The sequence below is a fragment of the Pan paniscus genome, chromosome 10 (genome assembly GCF_029289425.2).
Source record: "Pan paniscus chromosome 10, NHGRI_mPanPan1-v2.0_pri, whole genome shotgun sequence".
Classification (NCBI taxonomy): Eukaryota; Metazoa; Chordata; class Mammalia; order Primates; family Hominidae; genus Pan; species Pan paniscus.
In genome coordinates, this window is record NC_073259.2 from 36,731,185 (window position 1) to 36,754,419 (window position 23,235).

Consider the following 23,235-nt stretch of genomic DNA (forward strand, 5'->3'; position numbering starts at 1 on the left):
AAGAGTTGCATATTTTACTTTATTTTTATTAAATTAAAAGCTACAGTCTGGCAGCGATTCCAGAACAGGGTAAGGAGGTTCCTCACAGGGGTCAGAGAAGAGCGGAGAAAGACAGACTGACGGAGACTGAGACACAGGAGAGAAAGGACAAGGTTAAGGGAGAACTGTATCTGATGAACACACACAGCCGGCTCCATGGGGGGTGACGGGGAGCTCACATCAGCCCAATTTCTCCTCCCCGGCACCCGAAGTTCAGCGGTGGAGCAGTATGTGGGGGCGGTTAGGAATCAAGAGACCCTCCCTTCCCCACCCTAGGTCCTTTCTCGGCTTGGTCATGGAGCACAGCACATACCAGAAAAAGCCAAGGGCAATGGAGGGGCAGGGAAACCGGGAGTATATGTACACGGGGAGGGGAGAACAGAGCCTTGGAGGTCGGCCTCCGCCAGAAGGGAGTGGCTCACACTGCATTGAAACACTTGGCCAGTGGGGGATGGGGGAAGGGATTGCCCCCTCCCTCTCGGAACTCCCTTCCCAGTCAGACAGGTCCCCTACAGGTGTGGTGTGGGGGGCAGGGGGCAGAGAGGAGAAAGAGGCTTCTGCTGGGTCCTAGTAGAGGCAGACAGCAGGGGCCTTGGCAAAGGCGATGTCCTTCAGTCATCTGTGATACCCTTCGCTCTCAGCTCCTCTTGCACCCGGGTCAGGTAGGTGGGGTCTGGGTACCCAAACCTGGGAGCAAAGAGAAATGAGGGTGAGGGTTGTTAGCTGTTTGAACTTGCTATTATCCCCATGCTCACCCTCATTCTAGGTGGCTCAGACACCTCCCCACCTCCCCTAAGGGAGGACACCTCCAAATCCAAGATAATTTAGCCCAATTCTGCTTATTTTTGTAGGCTAAGCTGGGCACACCAGGACCAGGTTGAATGTAGGAGAAACTGAGATGGCTGAACAGTTTGGAAGTGGTTCTCTCCAGTTAGGAGGCTCCGTGAGCGAGGGGTTGGTGGGTCCCTCAGTGGAAATGGAACAAAGGGGAGGAGCCAAGGGAAAGGAAATGAAGAGGGGTCGCACAGCTGGGGTCCCCCTGTGCAGCTGGTCTTGTGGTGGATGTCGTTCCAGGTGATGACATTCGGTCTCCCTGTGGTCATGGACGTGCCGATAGTGAAGGTGAGACGCTGGTCAAACGCCTTGCGGAACAGGGTCAGCACCTTGTTGCCCTCAGGGCAGTCCGGGAGGTAGGCCACCCGTGTGGTGCCAGGATACCGAACTCCTGGGTTTGGGTGTTCAGCCTGGGAGGAAGGTGAAGCAGAGTGGGCAGTGAGCAGCCAGGCATCCTAAGGCCCAGATGCCAGAGGAGGGTCATCCAGGCTAGTCTCTGTCTGAGCACCCCCAGCTAATGCGAACGGGGCAGCAACAGGCTGACAGCTTTCCACAGAAGGAGTGATTATACGGCCTCGGCAGCAAGAGCCTGTTTCAGAGCATAATCCTTATGTGTTAAGAGATTTTTTCTGCTGTCTCAATCCCTCAAGTCTCCATTCAGCAACAAATGGATTCTCAGAAGTGATGGAAGTTAGCTGGTCTCTACACTCCAGACAACTCAGCAAAAATGTGAAGACAGAATAATCTATCTTTCAGCCTTCCCTTCACCTGAAAATACTCCTAATGTTTCTGCCACTGTCTAACTTGTTCCATTTTCCATCACTCTTCTGTGCAGCTTCTTCACCCCTCTGCAGCCAGAATTGCACATTACTCTTTGTCCAGCAGGAAGACACCTATAGGCCTTGACTACTCCTGTTTTTACAGAGTGATGCTCCTGGCTCTGTTGGGTTGGTCAGATCCCTTCCTATTGTGCCTCCCTTCCCCTAAGCCACCACCTCCACAGAATTTACCTCTGCCAAGATGTCAGCACAGTATTTGTGTTCATCAAGGAAATAATATGCAATTCCTTCCTCTCATATCTGATTTGCTTTTTTTTTTCCTAGCTCATATCTGATTTTCACGTGTGCCTTGGGATCACAGGGATGGAAAAGCTGGGCCTCACGGGGACCTCCTAGGTCCAGGGCACTGAGTAGGAGGGCACAGTGGAAGACAGCAAGACTGTCTCACATCTAACAAGCACACTCACCCTCACCCGGTTTTCCTAGGTCAGAGCTTGGGGAAAGCCAAAGGGTAAGGGCAGGCCATGGTCTTCTTACCCCCTGGACACCGGGCGGGAAGACGTACTGGATGACAATGGTGCCGTACTTCTCATAGCTGGGCAGTAGGAGGGTGGCGTCCTTAGAGACCAGCATCCGCCCATTCTGGGGCTGGTTGCCCACCAGCTGCCCATAGAAGCGGCCGCACATGGGGCAGGCCTTTTTCACCTGCAGAGCCCGGGTGATGCAGCCCTCGCAGAATGAATGCCGGCACTTCTCCAATGTCTTGGCATTCTGGATCTCCCCCAGACAGATGGGGCAGGTGCTCTCCTGCTCTTCTGCCTCCTCCCGAAGGCGAGGAGGAAGAGGTGGGGGCAGGGGGGGAGGAGGAGGGGGGAGCCCCCGAGCTCCTGGGGGCAGAAGTGGGGCTGCTCGGAGAGGGGGTGGGCCTGCGCGGTGCATCTCAGGGTGCTCCCCTCCACCCCCCAGAGCCAGGCAGCCCATCAGCTCCCCCTGCCTCTGAGCTTTCTTCAGCTCTTTCTCTGCCTCTTTTAGCAGCCCCTTGAGAGCCTTCCGGGCTAGGTAGAGCCCATTTGGAGGGGCCGGGGGAGGACCCTGTGGGGAAAGCTGGAGAACATAGATGTCAGAAGTCTCGCCATCTATGAGGATGGACACACGGTGCTCCTCCCGAAGCCGGGCCAGCCGGGCTGGGGTCTCTTTGCTCAGGAAGTCCCACACAGGCTTGGACACAGTCACTTTGTTCTTGCAGGTGCCTCCACAGGCTGCCATTCTGGACAGGACGAACGACACTGCCCCCAGGGTGAAAGGGACTCAGGGTGGGGGGTCCCCATTTGACAAGTATCAGTGCCTCCTACTTCAGGTTCCTTCCAAACCCTCTGTTACCTCTGTTTTCTCAAAGCCTAATCCCCAACCCTTCACCCAAATTCATATTCTGTCTCCCCTTATCTTCCAAACCCAAAACCCACTGAAGAGCAAAAAAGTTTCCAGAGCTATATTATCATCTAAGCCAAGCATCAGTCTTGTTTCTCCTGTCATTTCTCCCAGATCATAGAAACAATTTGCCCCTCCCACCTCTTGGGGGAAAATGGGCTGTTTAAAGGGGAGGGAGACTTTTTGCCCCTCCTTTTTGCTTACTTTGATCCTGAAGAGCTTAGAATTGGCATGCAGGCTCACTCTTCTTTCCCTGCTCCCTACTTGTAGGTCGTGTGACCTGGTAGGGCGGAAAAATGGAAGGAAAGTGAGAAACCCCTTCTCCCAATTCCCATGGCCCCCAACCCAGCAGCCCATGGAACAGAGACAGAAACCTGGGTATAGGTTACTAAGAATGGCATTACTTGGAACATGGAATGAAGGAAACCAGTTTAAGGGTGAAAATTGAGGATCCCTTGCGGGGGAGATACCTGGAAAGCCCATGGAAGATGATGGCAGCAGAAATCCTTCTATTTCCACTCAGCTGACCAGGACTGGGAGTGGGGGAAGGGTAAAAAGTTATGATGGCAAATGTTACCATTTCCCTCAGCCAACCCAGAAATAAAAACTCCCCTTCCATCTCCTCTCTCCTCTGCAGAATTCCATTATCAGCTTCTCCCCAAGTTGCTCAAGAAGGAACTTCAACATGCTAACCTTCCTCCTTTCTTCCCCAGCTCTGAGGCCCCCAAGAAAGCCTAGGGCACACATAAGAGAAGTCAGGAAAGAAAACGCCCACGCAGGTGGAGGTCTTCTTGCCACCTCCCTCAGATCACATGGACCGGAATATTTCCTATGCTCCCCAACTCCTCGCCTGCTCCACATTGCCAAATAATTCAGCCCCTATTGCCAGGGAGCCTTCCTTGAGAGCTAACTCAGTCCCTTCTGCTGAAGTCTGTTAAGGATGTGAACAAAGTGGCAGCAGCCCCTGCAATAACAAAGTTCTCATTGTCACCTTTTAAACCCAGCACAGGCAGTGCTGTCTGTCAGCTCCCAAGTCTGGCATTTAGGGAGGGGCGGGGCTCACACAAGGGCTCAGCTGGAGGGGCCTGATGTTTTCCCTGAGTCTGGTCGCATTGGGCTACGGGGCTGTCTCCACAACACTTCCAAATGCAGCTCAAACAGAAAGAAGGGCCATTAGTGTGACCTCCATTTATTGACTGATCCAAAAAGGAGCAGCTGTCCCTTCATGCCTCCATCATCGTCCCCCAAGGCCAGATGCACCTCGAGATTCATAAGTGAAAATGGAACCCTAGAGTCTCAGCCCATACAGTCTATCCGCGATGCAACACTTCTCTCCCCATCACGGGGGACCCAGGACCTAGGTGTCCTAGGTCCAAGTCCTGCTGGCACAGAAAAGGGAGGCGGGGCCCCAGTTTAGGGTGGGTCTGTGATTCCTCTGTGGCAACCCAGGCCGGACAAGGAACCAGTCTCTCCCTCCAGACAGAGGCCAGAGGGAGGCACAGCCCGGATGGGCAAGGGTCCCTGGGGGCATCCACTGAAGCAGCTCCCGCCCTCCCCCCACGGCCTCCTCCAAGACCCGACCCGGAACCAACTCCCCACATCCCTCAGTAGCCAAAGCCCCCGGATCCCCACCGCCGGGTGGGGGTGCATGTCGGCCCGATCGCAGCCCTCAGAACCCCCGAATGGAGGCCAAGGCTGGAGGGTGCTAGAAAGATGATCGGCCGGGCACGGAGCGGGGAGCCCGGAGCCGCGCGCGGGGAGGGGAGGTGGAGGAGGGGGCGCCGGGGGAGCGGGGGGCGCGTGAGGGGTGCGAGCGGGGCCCGGGGGGCGCGCGGTGGGTGTGGGGGGCGCCGGGCTCACCTACCTCTCGTCAGCGCCGCCATTGCCGGTCACATGACTGAGGCTGTTGCTGGGATGACGGTCCGGGCCTTAGCAACAATGGGGGGGAGACCCCGAAAGGTGGGGGGTTGCAGGGGGTGCAGGCTGAGGAAAAGGGAAGGAGGGAGGACAGCACCCCCTTTCCCCTCACAGGTGATAATCACCGTTCCTTTGACCCCCTTCTATCCGCAAGCCCCTGCCCTTCCTCCCCAAAACAAAAATGGAGGCGCTGTCCCAGTCTTTGGAGGGAGGGGGTGGCGTCATGGAACTGAGGGTAGGAGGTTAAATCCCTGGAGACGCCACCCTACTCGCTCCCCGCTCCCGGCGGAGCACTCTCCCTTTTCTTTCCCAGCCAGCTGCGTAGCAGCTCCCGGGAGCTGGTGGTGGATGGGTGGGTGAAGTGTTGGTGGGTATATGAGGATTCGGGGGGAGGGCGGCAATTTTTTGAATCCTTATGGTAGAAGGGCCTTTGAGGAACAATGTGGGATGGGAAGAGTCATAGTAAAAAAGAAAAGCATTGGCTCTAAAAAATAAACAAATCCGGGTACTAAACTATTTCAATCCCCTCCCTCATCTCCTGCCTCTTTCTAGATTGTTACCTCCTATGACCCCCACAACCTGCTCTCAGATGATCATTGGTCAGTGCCTCTGATTTTTCTTTCCACAAACAGGGATATGGAGGCTGGTGCAGAATGGGAAGCGAATACATTTTTTTAAAAGTGGCTTGAGGTGGTGGTGGTGTCAAGTGTATGGTTCAAATAGAGTTAAAAACTCTCAAAGAAAAAAAAAAAAAAAAGCTCTGCTCTGCTTCCCACATCAAGCAGTCTCCACCCAATCCAACTCACTTCCCTGGGGCCACATCAAGCCAGGTTTTTCCACCAGCCAAAAGACTTCCTCAGCCAAGACAGGCAGGAATCTCCCAAACTGGCAACAACCTCTATTCATCCACCCCTTTTTCACTCCCCCTCTAGACTGGAGGGCTAGTCACTTTCTTCACTTTCCCAGGACCCTGCTGTACTCTTCCTTCCCTCCAGGAAGAGGACAGCTTTCCCAGGAAGCCTGGGGGAATACTAGATTCCTTCTCTTTTAGCTGGTGGGCTGAGAGGCCTACTCACCTTTACAAAGATGGAGTGTTAGCAAGCCCAGAACTCTGGGAAGAGGAAGGGTCCCATCACCCTACTCTTCCCTGGCCCTCACTACTGCTGACCTCCCACAAGGTTAAAGACTAAGTTTTCCATTCCCGTGGACACCCTTCACAGCCTTTTTAAAAAAGTTCACAGCCATCTGTCTAGAAACCCACATCCTTAGTTAGGGGCCCAACACCTTGAACACCAGAATTCTTCAGCTGGTCTCTGCACCCTTAAGCACAGGCTCCCTGAGAGAAGTGAAATTAAAAAAAAAAAAAAAAAAAAGGCATTTCTGTACAGAAACTTGGATTGAATAATTTATTCCCTGTATTATTATAGTAACGGGAGCAAATACATAAATTTTTATTAATAAAACAAAAAAAGATGAAAAACAGAAGCAACAAATGAAGACATCCATACTGCCCATAACACATCAGCCATATGATCAGAAAACCCATTTCTAAAGAACAATGGTTGCTGGTGTCACAGAGTTTTATTGCATTCATCGGGGGAAAGGGAGATGGTTGGAATGAAAAAGATCCATCAGTCTTCTGACAGGAAGATGTTATATGGGGGCTCCAACCCCTAACTGGGTACTCCTCTTGCTACCACCTTTGGAGCAGAAGATGAAGGGGAGAGGGAGCTTCTCCCTACGGCCTCATGGCTTCTTGTGAGACAGATAAGTCCAGCCAGATACAGAGCAAAGCAGCTTTGCATCACCACAGGCCAGTTGCTGATGCCCATCTTTATGTCTAAAAAAAAAAAAAGTGGAAGCCTCAAGGGGGATGGAGGATAGCAAGAAGAATGGGTGCCTTGGCCCCAGAGGCATTGTAAGGAGAGGAAGACAATGTATCTCATCAGGGTTCTCAACATTATGAGATTATCACACATCAACTATCTTTGGAGGGGCTGAGTGATTGAGTTATGGCTCTGACTCCTCTCTGGGGGTGGAGAGTGAAGATGACAAAGAAGGCCATCTGTCCCCTAGGAGACACAGTTGCAGTATAAGACAGGACAGAAGAGAACAGAAAAACAAATCCAACTGGAAAAAGGGGTGGGTGAGGAAGTGTGCTAGGTACACACATCCAGGGAGTAGGGGAAGTTCCCACACTTGAGGCCTCCATCCTCTTGAAATGACCAGAATTGATCCAAGTAGAGATATTCCTTTCTTCTGGAAATAAACCATGGGGATGGCTAGGCAGGATGAAAGGAAACTTTACATGGAGAATGAATCCTACACCCTGGCCCATCATTCCAGCCTCCAAAACTGGCCACACACCCACTGAAGGGTTCCAGTCCCAGGAGAGGTGTGAGGTTCTGGTGAAGAGCAGCAATAGTCAAACATCTTCCCCCAGGCTTGAATGCTTTTGGCCATCTCTGGGCTGCTGTGCCCAGATGTAGAGATGGGTGGAGATGGAATTGAGATAAGGGAAGAGATTACTCAGTCTATGACAGAGACCCAATCCAATTCTCTGCATAATCATGAGTCCTCTTAGGTCCCACCTCTGTGAGGTGCCAGGCTGCTGACCCACTCTCTACCCCACCTGTGTAGGAATGGCCATATTCCATCGTGTGTGTGCATGCCTGCACCCACATCTGTAGTATCTTGACTGTCATCCATCCTAGGGCCCACCAGGAGGGAAGCATGCCATAGTGAGTTTTATAAAGTTATCAGCAAAATTCAGACACTTTTAGTTCATCCCACACAGCAAAGTGCATCCAGAGTAGTTGCTTGAGCCAGGTCCATCTGTCCAGCCAGGTCCTGAAGATGGCAAACAACCCCCTTCCCCTAGCTCCTATATCATAGAAACAACAGGAGATATTACAAAGATCAAGGCACTTGGGAGAGAGTCAACAATAACATTCTAATACTACAAGCAGACTTCTCATGGGGAGGAAGAGAGGGAAGAAAAATGGGCAAAGAGGAAAAAGGACAATGTATTTCTGAGGGTCAGAAAGAGACTACTCGACAGGATGGAGTTATCTGGATGGAAGGAGCCTGCAGCCTGAATTTAGCAAAGGAAGAAGAGAACTGGTGGCTAGAATATCCCCACAATTCCCCCAAGTGTCTCAGAACCCCACCACCTTGAACATCAGAGAGAACCAGGCAGTCTCTTAGGCAAAGATGTTGGTAATAAAATCCAGGAATCGCTTAGCATACTGCTCCGGATGGACAGTAGAGATCTCTGCCCCAGCCTGTGAGAGGAGATAGGGAACAATATGTCAGGCCACCCTAGCACCCGTCCCCATCACCCCCACCCAATCTACCCCAGACCACCTCCATTCTTTTGCCACCCCATTGCTCTGGCACAAGAGACTCTCTATTCCCAAAGAATAGTCAAGACAGGAAAGGAAAGGCTTTTGCGAACTCTCACCCCATGCTTGACAGTTTTGGCTGCATGAGCTGCTTTCTTCTTGGCATCATACTGTGTAAGGATATCAATGAGGCCCATGAAGTAGACCTCCTTCTGGGGGGCTCCTGGGAGAGAGACCAACAATTCAGAGTAGGTTTAGTTCCAATTCCCTTTCTCCAGGAAGCAGTCACTTTTGTTCTGAAAAGCTAATCAGGCTCTCCCCCACCACTCTGGTCTCTGTCCTCCAGGAAAAATCCCCTCTCCACCCTTAAATTGTCCCGGTTCTCTCACCTTCAGCACTCCGGATGGCGTAGACATCAATGAAGGACTCAAACTCTCCTGGGCCCAGGGGCCGATGGGAATGGATGTAGCCTCCGATACCCTCTGGGGAGGTGCCATAGGAGCCCACCAGAGCAGGAGGTCCAGTCAGGCTGCAGTCCCCATCCACCTCTGACTCATCCTCCCGCACGGGCCCTTCCTCCTCTGGTTCAGAGCCCCGAATGATGTCGTGGATGCCTAGCAGAAGGCTGTAGTCCATGATCTTCAGCTGCACTAGAAACTGAGACCCACTGACAAATCAGACACCTCTCTCTCACTCTTCACTGCTAGGTATCACCCCTGTACCTGTACCTTTGAATTTCTGGGGCCCTTCTGGGGAAAGGAAGTATAAAAATTGAGGTTGCAGGGCATACCACTGCCTTTAGTGCCTATATGTCCTAGTATCTAAGATCATCCTTTCAGCTTATTCCAGCCACCCCTTCCACGGGTCAGCTCCAGGGGTTTTTCATGTCTCATACTAAACCCCCATACAGGCAGAGGACCTGAAGAATAAAGGGAAGGGGAGGAGCTCCCTCATACCATGAATGAAAGAGACAACTACCCTCTAGGGAGCAAAAAAAGGAAAGCCATTTCCCAGAGCACCCAATCATCACCTCCACATCTCTCTTCAGCTTCTCCAGAAATATTTTCTTCTCCTCTTCACCAATATATACTTTCTGGTTCTTGTTGAGAAAGTCCATATCCTTAAGGGTGGGCAATTCTTTAACCTAAGAATATGTAAAGGGACATCTTGGGAACATATCCCTTCCCCAAGGTCTCAGAACCCCACCTTCTGTCTAGGGCTCTATGCTAGCTCAGTTAGATCTCATCTAACTCCACACTGTGATGCTTCCCTGGTCTGTTCTCACCTCCAGTGACTTCCACAGACTCAGTCACTATAGCTGTATCCCAAATCACATCCCACTACTCTCTGCTTATGGTTTTTAGCCAAGACCCTCCAGGCTGACTTTTCTTTCTCCTCTTTTTTTTTTTTTTTTTTTTTGAGATAGGATCTCGATCACTCTGTTGCCCAGGCTGGAATGTAAGTGGTGTGATCTCAGCTCACTGTAGCCACGACCTCCTGGACTCAAGTGATTCTCCCACCTCAGCCTCCCAAGTAGCTGGGACTACAGGCGCGTGCCACCACGCCCAGCTAATTTTTGTGTTTTTGGTAGAGATTACGTTGCTCAGGCTGGTCTGGAACTCCTGGGCTCAAGCAGTCCTGCCTTGGCCTTCTAAAGTGCTGGGATTACATGCATGAGCCACCATGCCCGGCCTGTGTCTTCTTAAGCAAAAGTAGCTGCTTGAATAAAATAACCCAGAATGGGAAGTGGAAGTTAAACATTTTGCTCTTCAAGTCTGGCAACCTCACCCATCCCCAAGCCTTCCATATGGAATAACCCATGCCAGTGTTAAAGCAGCTGCTCCCACTGCCCCTTCCAAACAATCCCCGGATCAACAGAAGTTTACCCCCTCTTCTTTTAAGTGGTTTAAGATAATAAATAGCTAGTAATCCCTATTCCTATATAGAGTGGCCTCTCCATCCTAAGAAGTTCCCCTCATCTGCCCTCCCTCATCCCTCATCCCTCACCCTAGCACATAAAATTACTATCACCTTTTCCTTATCGCTGGCTTCCCGGGACACTAGGGAACCCTGCAGAAAGACCCAAACACCAAGTCAGTAGAAGTGGCTAAAAGAAAAGTCAGAACCCAGCCCCTAAGATGAGTACTCAAACCCAGCCTTCTTTCCCTTAAAAGGAATCATCCAAAGACCTCCCAGGGTCTTCCCCATTCTCAGGCTATCAGGAGCCTCCCTCTAAGTCCGAGCTACCCTCTTCTTACCTTGAGGTCATACTTCCTGTGCACAGGAAGACGGTGGCTAAACATATTGCGCATCACAAGCATGTAGCTGTCTTCGTTGTCCACACTGACTCGGTACATCCCCAGGAACTGGGGCAGAAGCGTGTTGCCATGGCACTTCACAATGTACTACAGTGAAAGAGGGGGAAGGAATGGGGAGAGGCTGAGTAGCAGATACACAAACAGCCCAGGGAAGTTCAAACACTGCCATTCCAGGGTAGAGCAGAGGACTTCAAGTAGAGAGATTACAAAGTCAAAAGTGGTGGAAGCTTCCCCAAAACACTCCAGGTTATCCATGCCGTTTCTGAATCCCCCTTTCCTCTGATTCCTTCCATTTGTACATCTCTTAATTTTTAAGTGTCATCTCTCAATTCACCTTTATCATTCTTTGAGATGAGGGAGGTTAAGTGTTATTATCCTTATTTTAAACCCTTTCTATATGCAAGTGGCACAGAACCAGGATTACAACTTATATCTTATCAATGAAATCATTTTATCTAGAGCAGTGTTTCTTCATAGGCTAGATTCCCATAATTTAAAATGTCTGCATTGGGTTGGGCTGTGCTGTGTCATTCTGTCACTGTAATATAAATACAGATTTTTATACCTAAAAAAAAAAAAAAAAGTCTGCCTGATGGCCTACAATTTGGATTTTTTTTTTTTTTTTTGGAGATGGAGTCTCACTCTGTTGCCCAGGCTGAAGTGCAGTGGCACAATCTAGGCTCACTGTAACCTCCGCCTCCCAGGTTCAAGCAATTCTCCTGCCTCAGCCTCCCGAGTAGCTGGGAGTACAGGCGCACACTACCACGCTCAGCTAATTTTTTGTATTTTAGTAGAAGCGGGGTTTCACTGTGTTACCCAGGCTGGTCTCGAACTCCTGAACTCAGGCAATCTGCCCACCTCGGCCTCCCTAAGTGCTAGGATTACAGGCGTGAGCCACTGCACCCGGCCTACAATTTGGATTCTTTTTTAAAAATTCTCCTGTTAAGCCAGGCTCACACCTGTAATCCCAGCTACTTGGGAGGTTGAGGCAGGAGGATCGCTTGGGCCCAGGAGTTTGAGACCAGCCTGGGGAACACAGTGAGATCCTGTCTCTAAAAAACAAAAATTACTCCTTCAGTGCTTACCATCTCTCTTTCTGTGTTGCTGCCTCTTTCTCTTCACAGCCAACCTTCTCAGAAAAGTAATCAGCAATAAATCCATTTCCTGTCTCTCATTCACACGTTGAATCACTGAAATCAGGTTTATACCTCATTTCTCCTCTGAAATCTCCCCCATATCCCTCAGTTGTCAAATCTAGTAAGTATTCTAGTCATTGTCATATTTCAGCTTTGTGGCACTTGATCCTATTGACCAGTCTCTCCTTAAAAGTCCCTTCATCCTCAGCTCTTATTATACCACCCTCCTGATTCCCCTCCTCTCTGTCGTCGAATCCCGTATGGAATGTAGCATGGCATAAATAATTAAAAGTGTCCATCTACTCTTAGTTTCCTTTATGGGCTCATTTCTTCACTTGTTCCTTTAGGTTCTGTCCTCAACCTTCTTTTCATTTCACTGCACACAACCTCCCTACAATAATCGTATCTATAGCCATGGTTTTAATGATCACTTATTCACATATAATTCTCAAACCTATACTCCCAGTCTAATCCTCTTTCCTGAATTCTGTACACATACCCCAACCACTTACTGGACATCCTCATCTGGATGAATTGCAGAAACCTCAAATTCAGTATGTCCAAATCAGAACCTTCTTCCTCCAAAAACCTGTTCCTCTGTTTCTAATTTCTGGTGAATAGGCACCCAGTTATCCCTAACCAGGAACTTGGAGGCCCCTGTGTCTTAACTCTCAGTTCTCCCATAGGTCTTCCTTTCTATCCCCACCACCATCACTCCCCCAGGCCTTCATTGTTTCTACCCTGGACTATTAAAATTACCTCCTAACTGGTATCCACCCTTCCAGTGTTCCCTCCCACCAATCCATTCTCTAAAATGTTGTCACATTTTCTAAATATTTCTAAATAACAAATATATCACGCCCCTTGCAAAACCACCTTCAGGATAAAGTCCAAACTTCTTTGTGGGGCTTATAAGCCTCTTTACAATCTGGCTCCTGCCTATTTCCACAGTACTACATCCCATCCAAATGGAATTTCTTGCCGTTTCCTAACACCAAGTTCTCTCATGGCTCTGTGCCTTAGAAGTGCTGTTTTCCTTTGCCTAGAATGCTCTTCCACCCTGTCCAATGGTTAACCTCTACTAGTCCTTCAAGGATCAACTCTTACAGTATCTCCTCTAAAAAACTCTCTTTAGCCTCCCAAGTGCACTTCCTTCCCCAGGTGAGTTAGGATGCTCTTCACTAGCTTCAGAATATTCTGTACAGACTTCTACTATTGTATATATCTTGCTGTGTGCTAATACTGGGTCACTGGTCACTGCCATCAGACCAAGGGATCTGTAAGGGCCACAGATGTTTCATTTACCTCCTACTCTACTGCCTAACATAGGGCCTAATAAGAGGTATTCAATATTTGTTGCATAAACCAAAGACTCCTTTTGGACTCTTTGATGTATTCCTTGCTCACTGATTTTGGTGAAATTTTTCTTCAGTAGAGATATTCAAGAAGAGTGTTTTTACTGCCAAAACATTCCATAAACTCCACATTCCAAGTAAATCTTTTTTTTTTTTAATCTTTTTTTTTTTTTTAGGCGGAGTTTTGCTCTTGTTGCCCAGGCTGAAGTGCAAATGCACGATCTCGGCTCACTACAACCTCCGCTTCCCGGGTTCAAGTGATTCTCCTGCGTCAGCCTCCTGAGCAGCTGGGATTACAGGCATGAGCCATCATGCCCAGCTAATTTTGTACTTTTAGTAGAGACGGGGTTTCTCCATGTTGGTCAGACTGGTCTCGAACTCCCGACCTCAGGTGATCCTCCCGCCTCAGCCTCCCAAAGTGCTGGGACTACAGGTGTAAGCCACTGCCCCCAGCCTGTAAATCTTATCAGACAGAATAGCTTCCCTCATCCCATTTAGGGCTGGATATGATTATGGATTCTCTCTTCCAATGAGTTTTCTCCCCAGTTGGCATCTATTACTGACAATAGCTGAGCTATATGTGAGTAGGGAGGAGAGGGAAAGAATGGGGCTAGAGAGAGGCCTGACCTGGTGATAGTTGGAGAGGTTGCTATGCATGTCAGCAATGTCCTCACTGGATACTTCTTTGATGACCAGAGTCCGATCGTAGGAGATAAGGAAGCGACCATCACTGCCTTCACTTTCGCTGGGGGGGTTTCGGGTAAGGGACACCTGGGGACACAGAATAGGCCAGAGCTCTTTTCCTCCCCCTTTATATGCAGAAACAAGTCATAGGAAAATGGTCAGTTGAAAGTAGATGAATCCCTGGGGTAGGAGATTCAGCACAGGTTCCTCATCAGGTGTCCATATGTGGACTGAAGGAAACTGAATGCAAAATTCTTTTTTTTTTTTTTTTTTTTTTTTGACAAGGAGTCTCGCTCTGTCACCCAGGCTGGAGTGTAGTGGTGCGATCTCAGCTCATTGCAACCTTCGCCTCCCAAGTTCAGGTGATTCTCCTGCCTCAGCCTCCCAAGTAGCGGGGACTAGACGTGCACCACCACACCTGGCTAATTTTCATATCTTTAGTAGAGACGGGATTTTGCCATGTTGGCCAGGATGGTCTCGAACTCCTGACCTCAGGTGATCTGCCCGCCTCGGCCTCCCAAAGTGTTGGGATTACAGGCGTGAGCCACAGCGCCTGGCCAAAATTCTTAATGTATCTACATCTTTTCCCCCAAGGACAAGGTTTATAATTTTCATTAAATTTTTGAAAATGCTGCAATCACAAAAAGGTAAAGAATTATATTTGCCAAGACTCTCATTTCTCCAAATATGGCTGTCCCAAATAGTACTCCTCAGTTGCTGGGGAGAAAGGGCTACCCTCACCCCTTAATGGACTCTCACCAAGTAATCTTGGTCATCAATGCCAAATCGATCACGGAGGTTCCTGAAGACCTGGGGACAATACTCCTTGAACTTGAAATGACTGGGCAGATTTTCCCTGAAATTCAGGTTTTCAAAGTAAGAAAACAAACAATATTACATTTACATACACTTGGTAGTTTATAAAGTACCTTCAGACATATTACCTCATTTGATTCTCAGAAAACCCTGTGAGGTCCTTTTTTTTTAATTTTTATTTGTTATTATTATTTTTTGAGACAGAGTCTCACTCTGTTGCCAGGTTGGAGTGCAGTGGTGCAATCTCGGCTCACCGCAACCTCCATCCCCTGGGTTCAAGCAATTCTCCTGCCTCAGCCTCCCAAGTAGCTGGGACTACAGGCATGCACCACCATGCCTGGCTAATTTTTTGTATTTTTAGTAGAGATAGGGTTTTGCCATGTTTGCAGGCTGGTCTCGAACTCCTGACCTCAAGTGATCCACCCGCCTTGGCCTCCCAAACTGCTGGGATTACAGGCATGAGCCACCACGCCTGGCCCTTGTGAGGTCCTATAAAAACATATTATTTCCATTTTATAGAAGAGGAGACTGTCTCAGAGTGATTCAGTGACCTGCCTAAGTAACATGGTTGGTAAGTGGTATCGTAGAGCCAGGATCTACTACCCATCCAAACAGCAGCATTTCCCAAATCTCAAGCAAGTCAGAAGCATTCTAAAGTCAGCAACAGACACCACTGTTTTGAATGGCATCTTCTTTTCCTAGGAGGGCTTAGTAGAGAATTCAAGTTTTTCTTTCAAGGAGTTCCCGTCAGAAGCTAATGGTTCTCATGGCATCTCCAAGGTCACAAGCAGAAAAAGAGAGAAAGAGCAGGTAATGGTATCTGTACATATTTACTCTATGGAATTGCCAGGCTAGAGGAGAGATAACACTGATTCATATAAGGATATAGGGAACACCAGAAATTATTCTCATGGTTTCCTTGCACAAAACTAATTTCTGCATTTGGGAAGGATGTTAAATTTTCAACTCACTGAAACTTTTAAAATTATTTATTACTCCTTTCTGGGAAGGTTGACATGAGAATGGCAAGGATCATCACTTACCTGTGGAAAAGGTGATTGTTGACCTTGATCTTGGAGCTGGCCTTAAAGTCATCTGGCAGCAGCATCACCGGGGGAGGCACCTGGCTGAGCTCATTGATCTGATAAGCCAAACCATGAATAGGGAAGCCATGAAGAAGGGTGTGGAGAGCTACCCATACACTGTGTCTGGGCAGCAGTCATGCAAGGGCCACTCAGACCTCATTCCTTTAAAAACACTGGCTATGCATATGCTTGACAGAAGTGAGAGAATGTGTCTAACCCTTCTGCTGCCCAAGAAGGACTACAGTAAGCAACCCTCACACACAGCCCCCAACACGCCCACCCCCATGGAACTTCATGCTCACAACAGTCATTTTATATTAGGCTAACCCTGTAAGCAACTCAGGACTATTTTTAAAGCTGTGAGAAATTCTAGAAAAAAAAAAAAAAAAAAAAAACTCTGCAAGCTCAAGGCAGCTACATGTTCCATTAGAATAAGAAAAAAAAAGGCATTTTAAAAATGCACAAGAGTGTTAATGGGATTCTGTGGGGCCAACCACAGCAAAAAGGATAAATGTCCATATCCTGCAAAAGGCATCTCTTTGCAAACAGGACCAGTCTTCCTAGACCACTCTGACCCAGTTGTTTGCAGTAGGCCCCCACCTGTCTAGGTGTAAGGTAAAGGAAGAGCAGCTGATTTCAGAGCGAATGCAGGCAATCAGAGGATATGAGCTCATTAGGCATCTGTTCCCTAAAGCCAAACTAATCCACAGCCCAAAGGACACAAGCATCACATGCTCTCCTCGGCCCCCAGGATCTGCAGTCTGCTAATTCAGGGTAGAAAGGGAGCTCTAGTACTTAAAAATCCTGAGCCGTGCTTTCTCCTTGGTGTTGCTACAGTACCTTTCACCTGCCTTTGTTACTGCATGACTCTAATCACTAGTTTATGTAAGTTCTCCCATCTAGATTGTGAGCTCTTCAAGAACAAGGGCTCATTCTAGTCGTCTGCATCTTTCAGGTGTCTAACTAGCACAATGTTTGGCACACAGTGATCCTGACATGTCTATTAATTGAATAAATGAATGCCTTACCTATCCTTACTAGATCATTCCACAGAGGCTATGAACTGCAGTCTAACCTAAATCACACACACTGCAGTGCAACCAACTCCTCCCGTTCTCAGTAGAAAAGGAGGACAGAACATATTCCTCCAGATTAAAAAAAAAAAAAAGCCACTTGAGACTCCCAGCCTAAAATTCAGCTATAGCTCCTCCTGCCCCCTCCTCCCCACCTGCTAAGCAAGCTGAATCATCACTAAGACATATGTTCAAGGAATTTCTCCATTCCAAACACTTGAAGTAGATGTGTGTTGGCAGAGGGTGGGGTGCTGGGGCTAAAGTATATATACCTAGTGAAGCTGAGGTAGGTCTTACATGTAACTCCCCCAATCCTTAACAAGGGAAAACCCTCCCTGTTAAGCATCCCACAGGGAATGGATGAATCACCTGGAAGGTACATATGAGAGGCAGCCCTACCTCCATCAGCCTTCCCCATATCAAGTGCCTTCCACTGAATACTCACTAAGAGCTTACCACCCAGAGAGCCACAAATCCAAAAGAGATCCGACTGGCCACAAACAACATTCTTAATTTTTGGTTAAGAAATTCTTTACCACAAATTAAAAATGTGACAAAACGCGTATTCTTCCTCACAACTTCCATCTCCACAGCCTAGCCATGACTATATTCAAGAACGTTGATTTCGAAAATTTTCCGTGTCACATTCAAGATCACTGCATTTCTCCCACTCCAGACCTGACGGAAGATGGGCAATGGCTGTGCTTCTTTCAGCTGAGGTATCCTCAGGAAAGGGGATGGAGGTCTCCTTGGCCTCCTCCTGACTCCCAGAGCAGTTTCCTGCTTCAAAAGTTCACCACCATAGTGACCTCAGGAACAGAGCCCCTCAGCCTTCTCTTTGGTCAACAATCGCCACCACCTCTAGCCAGCGATAAGGATGCAGTTAAGACCAAAGGCATATATACATAAGTCCTGAGAGAGTGCAACTTCTAGCTCAGGGTGGGGTAGCTTCTCTAAAATGCTGTACCTCTGGAAGGGAAAGGAAGGGACAAGCAGGATTAGAAAGCCCAGGAAACCTGGAGCTTCCCCGAGACAAAACCAAGATTCAAAAGCCAAGGACCGGGGCTGGGAAGCAAGGTGGAAAGCAAAGTGAAAGAACCTTTTCATCCATCTACTCCCCTCGGCCCCTCACCCTCCACCTACACTCTCACCAACAACCACCCGAGAAAAAGCCACTCCCCCTAATGTCCTCCCCGCTTGCGCCCGGTCCTGGCCAGTCCGCGTAGCCTGAGGCTGAAGCTAGACATGGCAGGAAGGAGTCAAAGCACAGGGAGCTGGATTTCACGGGGGGAAGGTGGAACTAGAGTGGAGCAGTAAAGAACTGATGGGGAGAAAAAAGTCCACAGTCAGAAAACCTGCTGGGGGAACACCTGGGGTTGGTGGGCAGGGACCAAGACAACCCGGGGGAGGGGAGTGGCACTGCGTGGGGCTCCGGAGGCTGGAGCCTGGAAACAGGGACGCCTCGGAGCCGAGGGGTTTGGACAGGGCTGCGGGGGTCTAGGGCTGGTTCTCACCGAGTGGGCTACGCCCCACAGGAACACACCCACCAGCGGGTCGGCCGCCCGGAACACCTTCACCTTCTGCTGCACGAAATGCTTCTTCTTGGTCTTGGAGGCGAAGCCGAAACCTGGGCCGGGGCCTGCTGTCGCCGCCGATACCGTGGCTGGTGGGACCGAGGAGGACGCCATAGTCTCCCGCGCAACCGACCAAGTGGAAGCCGGAGCCGGCAGCTATCCAGGCGCCCGACCCCGGAAGCGGCGCTCACCTGCGCTGCTGTCACGTGACCGGAGGCCGGACAACGGACGCGCGAACAGAGCGAGGCAGGACGGGGCGGGGCGACGCTGGCCCCGCCCCCCGGCGCCTGCCTGCCTGCCCCAATGTCCGCTCAGTGTGTGGGCTCACCTGGCGTGCGGCGCAGACTGCTGCGAATAGGGTGGTGATAGCGCCTAGGCATAGCGTGAGAGTTTGGATTAGTGGGTTATTTTCTGCTAGGGGGTGGAAGCGGATCCCTGTAAGCTGACGAAGCAAGCGGCCCGCGAGGCCCCTCGAACTGTCAACTAGGAGACCGTGGTGCGGCCTGGGCTGGCCTGATTGACTCCCAAGGTCTAGGGCTTCTTTGCTGCAAAGTGGCCGCCTTCCGGCTTTGCCCAGTTTCTAATGAGTAACCTCGGACCTGATGCTAATGCGAAAGCATTCTTACTGAATGGGGATTGGGAAGGGGAGGGTTTTGGAAACCCAAAATTCTTACCAGTGGTCTCAAGCGTCTTGAAATTCATTCATTCATTTAACAATTATTTATTGTGCACTTAGTTGTACTAGGTCCTGTTCTAGGGGCTGATTTTCCTTTTATTGAAGCAGGGAATAGGACAGTGACTGCCCCGAAGTAGTTGGGAGTCTAATGGCACTGGCTGGCCAATGGAGATCAAGTTTGCAGTATGCAAAGTATGAGCTATCCTAGAACTGTGTATGAAGCAAAGACAATGATACAAAGAAAGGAAGTGTAGCTGGTCAGGGAAGGCTTCAAAGAGGATAGAGACTTTACTGAGTTTGGAAGGGTGGATGGAGTTCAGGAATAGAGGTTAAAAGGCTGTCTAGACAAAGAGAACAGCATACAAAGACATGGAGACAAGAAAGAACGAAGCCGGGCGCGGTGGCTCACGCCTGTAATCCCAGCACTTTGGGAGGCCGAGGCGGGAGGATCACCTGAGGTTGGGAGTTCAAGACCAGCCTGGCCAACATGGTGAAACCTCGTCTCTACAAAAATACAAAAATTAGCCGGGCATTAGCCGGGCGTGGTGGCGTGAGCCTGTAATCCCAGCTACTCATGAGGCTGAGGCAGGAGAATCACTTGAACCCAGGAGGCGGAGGTAGCAGTGAGCTGAGATCACGCCAAGCAGAGATCACGCCACTGCACTCCAGCCTGGGTGACAGAGTGAGACTCCATCTCAAAAAAAAAAAAAAAAAAAAAAAAAGCCGGGCATGTTGGCAGGTGCCTGTAGTCCCAGCTACTTGAGAGGCTGAGGCAGGAGAATCGCTTGAACCCAGGAGGCAGAGGTTGCAGTGAGCCCAGATCATGCCATTGCACTCCAGCCTGGGCGACAGAGCAAGACTCTGTCTCAAAAAAAAAAAAAAAAAAAAAAAAGCCAGATGCGGCAGCTCACGCCTATAATCCCAGCACTTTGCGGGGCCGAGTCGGGAGGATCACCTGAGGTCAGGAGTTGTGGGCAAAGGATTACCCAGGTGCCAAGGCAAGAGACTGAAGGCACAAACTGTTGCAGTATAATAAAGAAAATAGTTAGAATAAAGAGTAGTTACAATACAAATTAGATATAGAGATGATCATGGACAATTATCAATCATCAGTATAAACATTATAAATCATTAGCTTTTAATATTACTCTTTGTTGCATTACTAATATAACCTAGGAATAACCGGCAGGTATAGGGTCAGGTGCTGAAGGGACATTGTGAGAAATGACCTAGAAGGCAAGAAGTGAGCCCTCTGTCACGCCCGCATAAGGGCCATTTGAGGGCTCCCTGGTCAAGTGGTAACACCAGTGCCTGGGAAGGCACCTGTTGCTTAGCGGACCGCGAAAGGGAGTCTCCCTTTCCTTGGAGGAGTCAGGGAACACTCTGCTCCACCAGCTTCTTGTGGGAGGCTGGATATTATCTAGGCCTGCCTGCGGTCATCCAGAGGCCTAAACCCCTCCCTTTGGTGCTGTGCTTCAGTGGTCACGCTCCTTGTCCACTTTCATGTTCCTCCTGTACTCCTGGTTCCTCTTTGAAGTTCTTAGTAGATAGCGGTAGAAGAAATAGTGAAAATCTTAGTCTTTGATCTTTCTTATAAGTGCATAGAAGAAAATGCTGACGTATGCTGCCTTCCCTCTCTGCTTTGGCTACCTAAAAGGGAAGGGACCCCTATCCCATGATCACGTGATTTGCTTGACCTTATCAATCACTTGGACAACTCACCCCTCCTTACCCTGCCCCTTGTCTTGTATTCAATAAATACCAGTGCGCCTAGCCATTAGGGGCCACTATCGGTCTCCGCGTCTTGGTGGCAGTGGTCCCCAGGCCTAGCTGTTTTCTCTTTATCTCTTTGTCTTGTGTCTTTATTTCTTACAATCTCTCGTCTCCGCACACAGGGAGAACACCCGCTAAGCCCAGTAGGTCTGGACCCTACAAGGAGTTCAAGACCAGCTTGACCAACATGGTGAAACCCCATCTCAACTAAAAATACAAAATTTAGCCGGGCGTGGTGGCACACACCTGTAATCCCAGCTACTCAGGAGGCTGAGGCAGGAGAATCGCTTGAACCGGCGGGGGGGCGCGGTGCCAAGGTTGCAGTGAGCCGAGATCCTGCCACTGCACTCCAGCCTGGGCAACAGAGCAAGACTCCATCTCAAAAAAAAAAAAAGGATCACTCAGGCATGTTCCTGGAGGATGACTTGAGTATTGCAAAAGTTCAGGGAGAGATAATGAACTAAAGCAGTGGCTGTTGTGTTTGAAAGAAGAGGGTGGCATCTAAAGATGCAGTTTGATGTCAACTTGGAAAATTCATATGAATGTGGGGATTAAAGGAAAAGGGAGGCATTGAGAGTGAGTCTAAGGCTTCTGGCTAATGATGATGATGATATCAGAGAGATGATGGTGACATGAAAAGGAGCAGATTCAGAGGAAGGTGAGTTCGGTTTGGAACATGTTTGAGGCATCTGAGGTCAGCTGGACACATGCTCCCGCAGCTGAGCAGAATGTTCTGGACTGGGGATACGGATTGAATAATTGTGGAATCTGCAGGCATGGATGACATGTCTTAGAAAGAGCAAGGAAGGAACCAAGGGCTGAGCCCTGGGATAGAGCAGCATTTAAGAGGCCTGAGGAGGAAGACTCGGAAGGGTGGCCAGGGAAGTACAGGGAGCCAAGACAGCAGGGTCACAAAAGCCAAGGGGAGTTGAGTTTCAAGAAGGAAGGAGTGAAGAAGTATATGTCATAGAGAGGTGAAGCAAAACAAGGACTGTTGTCCAGAAGAAATGTCCACTGTATTTGGTAACTAATGCCATTTGGAAAAGCAGTTTTGAGCAGAACAAGAGGCAGATCAAGGTGGGCTAAGGAATGAATAGGGGGTGAGGAAGTGGGGATGGGAAGCTTGGGATGGTTTCTGGATATCTGACTTTAAGAAAACAAATAAGATAGAGAAACACACAGTTAGAGAAACACACAGTAAAGGGAGGGACTCTTATGGGAAGGACCTTACAAGGAGATGAGACCACTGAGACAGGCATTAATAAAGAAGATGCACCGAGGCGGGCGGATCACTTGAGGCCGGGAGTTTGAGACAAGCCTGGCCAACATGGTGAAAACCCATCTCTATTAAAAATGCAAAAATTAGCCGGGCATGGTGGTGTGCACATGTAGTCCCAGATACTTAGGAGGCTGAAGCAGGAGAATCGCTTGAACCTGAGAGGCGGAGGTTGCTGTGAGCCGAGATTGTGCCACTGCACTCCAGCCTGGGCAACAGAGCGAGACTCCGTTTAAAAAAAAAAAAAAAAGATGCAAACTCCTCAAGTCTCCATCAGTTTATCAGTTTTAGATATGTTATATATTTGTATATTGAGATTCTATATCAGTATCTCAAGAATGAAATATCTAGAAGGGATTCACTTTAGCCCAGAGAAAGGAGATTTATCACTGGTCAGAAGGGAGAAGGAAAGGATAAGTGCAGACACAGATAGGTAATTGTGTAGGTGCATGTGGGCAGGGGGCAAGATAAAAGAATTTCAGGCTCAAGTGCCTTAGATGACAAAGTTGTTGCCTGACAGAGGAGGGTGGAAAGGGTGTAGACCCTTGCTCTGGGAGATAGGAGAGGAAACTGAGAAGCACCGAAAGTCCTGGCAGGTTTGTAGGCTCTTCAGTTTTACTTGCCCCAGTTTTTTGGGTGTGCAGTTTTCTCCATCTGAGAAGCTTTGAGATATGAGCAGAGAAGAGAGGTGGAGTATGCTTTAAAATGGGGGTTGGAAGGGTGATTGTAGTGGATGATCCTGGGACAGGAATATTGATCTGTTGGCTGTGGAGAGATGGTGAAACACCGGAGTGGGAAGGAATTGATGCCAAGACTGAGACTGCTCTGGGTCAAAAATGAAAGAACAAGATAGTGCTTTTGGTAAAAATTACAAACAGTATAGTTATCCACCAGTCGTAGACTGGTTGAATGAACTGTAGGATAAATATGTGAAAAATTATATTTTAATGAGGTCAATTGATATATATTGACATACAAAGATCTCCAGGATATATTGTCAAGTGGGAAAAAAATCAAGCCTTATGTAAATCTATAGAAAAACATCTGGAAGGATATATTCTATCAAGTTCCATTTCATCCAAAGAAGGCAGTGAGATTGGGAAGGGATAAAGAATATTTACAACAACA

General features: G+C 48.9%; 2 protein-coding genes across 4 annotated transcripts; both read right to left on the minus strand.

The window, feature by feature from the left end:
- On the minus strand, nt 1-3,613 carry DTX3 (deltex E3 ubiquitin ligase 3). Of its 2 annotated transcripts, none has more exons than XM_034935564.2 (5): nt 3,551-3,613; nt 3,285-3,360; nt 2,190-2,919; nt 1,066-1,283; nt 1-726 (listed from the first exon to the last, which is right to left on the minus strand). In XM_034935564.2, exons 2-5 carry the CDS (start codon nt 3,311-3,313, stop codon nt 651-653), a joined length of 1,053 nt encoding a protein of 350 aa, XP_034791455.1. In that variant the 5' UTR covers nt 3,314-3,360; nt 3,551-3,613; the 3' UTR covers nt 1-650. The 2 variants fall into 2 exon arrangements, with proteins under 2 accessions (XP_034791455.1, XP_034791458.1); XM_034935567.2 differs by having other exon boundaries at nt 2,190-2,938.
- PIP4K2C (phosphatidylinositol-5-phosphate 4-kinase type 2 gamma) lies at nt 1-18,697 on the minus strand. Of its 2 annotated transcripts, XR_010108907.1 has the most exons (14): nt 18,323-18,697; nt 15,694-15,791; nt 14,594-14,690; nt 13,778-13,921; nt 10,600-10,746; nt 10,373-10,411; nt 9,372-9,485; nt 8,731-8,998; nt 8,461-8,564; nt 4,945-8,281; nt 4,072-4,232; nt 3,551-3,613; nt 3,285-3,360; nt 1-726 (listed from the first exon to the last, which is right to left on the minus strand). XR_010108907.1 is itself a non-coding variant. In XM_063593385.1 (11 exons), the coding sequence occupies exons 1-10, from the start codon at nt 18,494-18,496 to the stop codon at nt 8,201-8,203; spliced, it is 1,266 nt and encodes a 421-aa protein (XP_063449455.1). In that variant the 5' UTR covers nt 18,497-18,684; the 3' UTR covers nt 6,390-7,881; nt 8,171-8,200. The 2 variants fall into 2 exon arrangements, 1 of the variants encoding a protein (XP_063449455.1); XM_063593385.1 differs by lacking the exons at nt 1-726; nt 3,285-3,360; nt 3,551-3,613; nt 4,072-4,232 and having other exon boundaries at nt 6,390-7,881; nt 8,171-8,281; nt 18,323-18,684.
- Between the last annotated feature and the right edge of the window lie 4,538 nt (nt 18,698-23,235).

Coding starts and splice junctions, on each gene's coding strand:
- DTX3 (XM_034935564.2), bottom strand. CDS start 3,313: ATGCCAATTCTAAGCTCTTCAGGATCAAA. Junction 1,284..2,189: donor TCCCGCCCGGTGTCCAGGGG/GTAAGAAGACCA, acceptor CCTTCCTCCCAG/GCTGAACACCCAAACCCAGG. Junction 727..1,065: donor TGCACAGGGGGACCCCAGCT/GTGCGACCCCTC, acceptor CTTTGCTCCCAG/GTTTGGGTACCCAGACCCCA.
- PIP4K2C (XM_063593385.1), bottom strand. CDS start 18,496: ATGGCGTCCTCCTCGGTCCCACCAGCCACGGTATCGGCGGCGACAGCA. Junction 13,922..14,593: donor TTGATGACCAAGATTACTTG/GTGAGAGTCCAT, acceptor CTGTGTCCCCAG/GTGTCCCTTACCCGAAACCC. Junction 10,747..13,777: donor ACCTCTCCAACTATCACCAG/GTCAGGCCTCTC, acceptor CTTTCACTGTAG/TACATTGTGAAGTGCCATGG.